General features: G+C 34.0%; 1 protein-coding gene across 1 annotated transcript in view; it reads right to left on the bottom strand.

Moving 5' to 3' along the window:
* Positions 1–229: 229 nt before the first annotated feature.
* The window catches only part of LOC148940177 (uncharacterized), a 26,083-nt gene continuing 23,262 nt past the window's right edge, over positions 230–3,050 (bottom strand). The window contains exon 3 of the mRNA XM_089106091.1: positions 230–1,716. Within this exon, the coding sequence (XP_088962217.1) occupies positions 230–1,716 (1,487 nt within the window). The remainder of the gene's footprint in view (positions 1,717–3,050) is intronic.

The following is a 3,050-nucleotide window of genomic DNA, read 5'->3' as shown; positions in this document are numbered from 1 at the left end:
CAAAGGAACCATGCAGCCCAGCTTTTTTAAATTGAAACTTGAACAGCATTATCGATGCCTATTATCACAGCAGTTAAAGCTGTTCCTCCTGAATCAAGGAGGTTAATAATTTCTCTGTACAAACTTTTTGAGAAGAACAGAAAAGAAACCAGGAAATCCAAAAAACATTTCTTGAAATTACCAGTGACAAAAAATACAAATCCATATCGTAAATACTTTGTCAATGACTTCAAGTGACCTTAAAAGGAAAATAATCAGCATCGAATAAAAAACCCTTTTCTCTTAATCTTTTCTTTCTTCCCCTTCTATCTTTTAAATCAACTTTTTTAAATGCAATCTGAATTCCAGCAAACTTGTTGCCAAGTAAAGTGAATTCGTCAGGTTGTTCTTCACCACTATTTATTTCATCGTCTTCTTCAAAAAAATGCTCGTGTATTACATTGTCTAATAATGTAATCTTGTTCTTTCTTGTTTTTCCTTTGCTTTTCCTAGGTTTTTTGTACTCTTTTGGTATATTTTTCAAGTTCACCGTAACTTCAGAAAACACGTCAGAAACCTTTTCTAGTAAGGAGTGTACTGAATATGCATTTTTAACTTCTTGCATCCAATCCGGCATCCTAGATGTAAAATTCACTGCGTTATGGAGAAATAGTCCATTGTAATGTGTCATCATATTAGTTTCAGGATACGGACGCTGAAGCAGCTGATTTACAATGATTGCGAAGAAAAAAATCATTTGAAACTCAGCAAACGTGTGCACTGTATCTTTGTCATAGCAACTCGATTCGATTAAATTTTGATCTAATTGATACAATTCTAGGAGCTTTTCTTTCGTAACAAGACATTCCTTTATACATAAATTGTACCAAAGTTGACAAATACTGCGATCACTTGATTTAAATTTTTCTTTTAATTTTTCACTTTCTGATTTCAATTTTTCTTTTTGCCATTCTGTTTTTTCGGCACTTCGAATCCAGTCCATTTTGCGAGGAACTGCTTCAAACATCAATGCAATTAATACTAGGCTTTGAAAATATTTCAAGGTTGCACTTGAAACTTTTGGTTGGAGCCATAGTTTGGTTGGTTTGGGTTGGACCCAAAAAATTATCGAACAAATAAATATTTTGAGATTATCTGGAAATAAATCAACTACTCTGCTACAAGCTTCATCAACCTTTGAGACATACTTAAAAAAATCAAGTCGATCAAGAGGAGATAATTTGGGGATTTCACTTAATTGAGGAACTCGTTTGCTCTCATTGTTATAAAACCGAATAATCCTATGCTTCAACTTGTCACCAACCCGTACACTAAGTTCAATTCCTACAGCTTCTGCACTGCCACTGCTTGACAATGATATTTCGGGATAATCAACACTTAGTAAAATTGCTGGAATTGCTCTGAATATTTCAATCGCACTTAACAGGCTATAAGGCCTGCTTTCTTCCTCTACCAGAACCAAATGATGAAATTTGTAGTTACAGGGTATAAGCAGCATCCACGATGGGAAATTCTTATTCCTATAAGCAGTAGAAAACCACTGAGGAAGAGTATTGTTATTTTTCGAATAAATAAAAATATTATGCTCTGTTTTATCCAGTATTTTTTTAACAAGGCTCGGGCATTTCCCATCCTGAATATCTCTGTCTCTCTCCAAATAAGATTCTATAAGCTTTTGAAATTCTTCCTTTTTGTTCTCCGGAACATTAATAATATCTGAAAAGAAAAATAGGATGATTTTCTTAAAACGGCCAATGACTGGTACTTACCTTATAATGACCCTTATAAATTAGAGTTCATTTGAAAAAATGAAAAATACTAAGGCTCCAGAAATTATCATAATTACTTCAATCATTTTGATATAAGCATGAATTGCAAGACAAAAAAGGCTTAGAAAATTACAGAAAGCAATCCTATCGAAAATTTTAAGTCGCAAAATTAAGACATATCAGTAATTGCACTATCAAAAAAATTCTTAAAGATTGATAAGTTGCAAAAGTTGCTAAATATATTAGATTGATAAGTTGCAAAAACAATGAACATCCCAGAGGATTGTATGTTTTTAGTCTGGAAAATAGAAAACACATCCATGAAAAAAATATCCTACCTCCTTCAAAAGATAAAAGACCAAGTTCCTCACATTAAGAAATCCTATTTAACATGGGGAAATCTCTTAGGGGAAAAGTAGTTCGTTGGGTAAGAATAAAGGAATCTATATCATAGCCAGGTCATTTTCACGCCTTATTGGGAAAACAGTCGGTACTAGAATCCTCTGCCCTGAATACCATGCCCATGTTAGCGACAATCACGTGTTTGCGTCATTTCAACTCTTACATTTCAACGAAAAACAAAATCCAAAATGAACTTTGAAACATTTTCAGAATGTAACAGTGACAAGGTATTCCACGACAAAACACTACTGAAATATTCCAACTCTTACACTTCAACAAAAAAAAATACAAATCAACTTTGAAACATCTTCAGAATGTAACAGTGATAAGGTAAACCACGACGACACACTACTGAAATCCACCAACTCTTATATTTCAACGAAAAAAAAAATCTAAAATGAACTTTGAAACATCTTCAGAGTGTCACACACAAACACACACACACACAAACACACACAGACAAACACACACATACAAACACACACACACACACACACACACACATACACACACACACACACACAAACACACACAAACACAATCATACAAACACACAAACACACAAACACACACACAATAATACACACACACAAACACACACACACACAGACAAACTTAAAATCACACATACACAAAAAAACACAAACACACACACACACACACACAAACACACACACAAAAACACACATAAAAAAACACATACACACAAACACACAAACACAAACACACAAACAACCAAAAACACACTTACAAACACACACACACACAAACACACACACACAGACACACTCAGAAACACACACACACACAAACACACACATACAAACACACACAGAAACACACACACACACAAACACAAAACACAAACACACACACACA

This window comes from Artemia sp. Qi Xiang Cuo, chromosome 20, assembly GCF_049724085.1.
Source record: "Artemia sp. Qi Xiang Cuo chromosome 20, ASM4972408v1, whole genome shotgun sequence".
Lineage (NCBI taxonomy): Eukaryota > Metazoa > Arthropoda > Branchiopoda > Anostraca > Artemiidae > Artemia > Artemia sp. Qi Xiang Cuo.
This window is presented reverse-complemented; position numbering and strand designations above follow the sequence as displayed.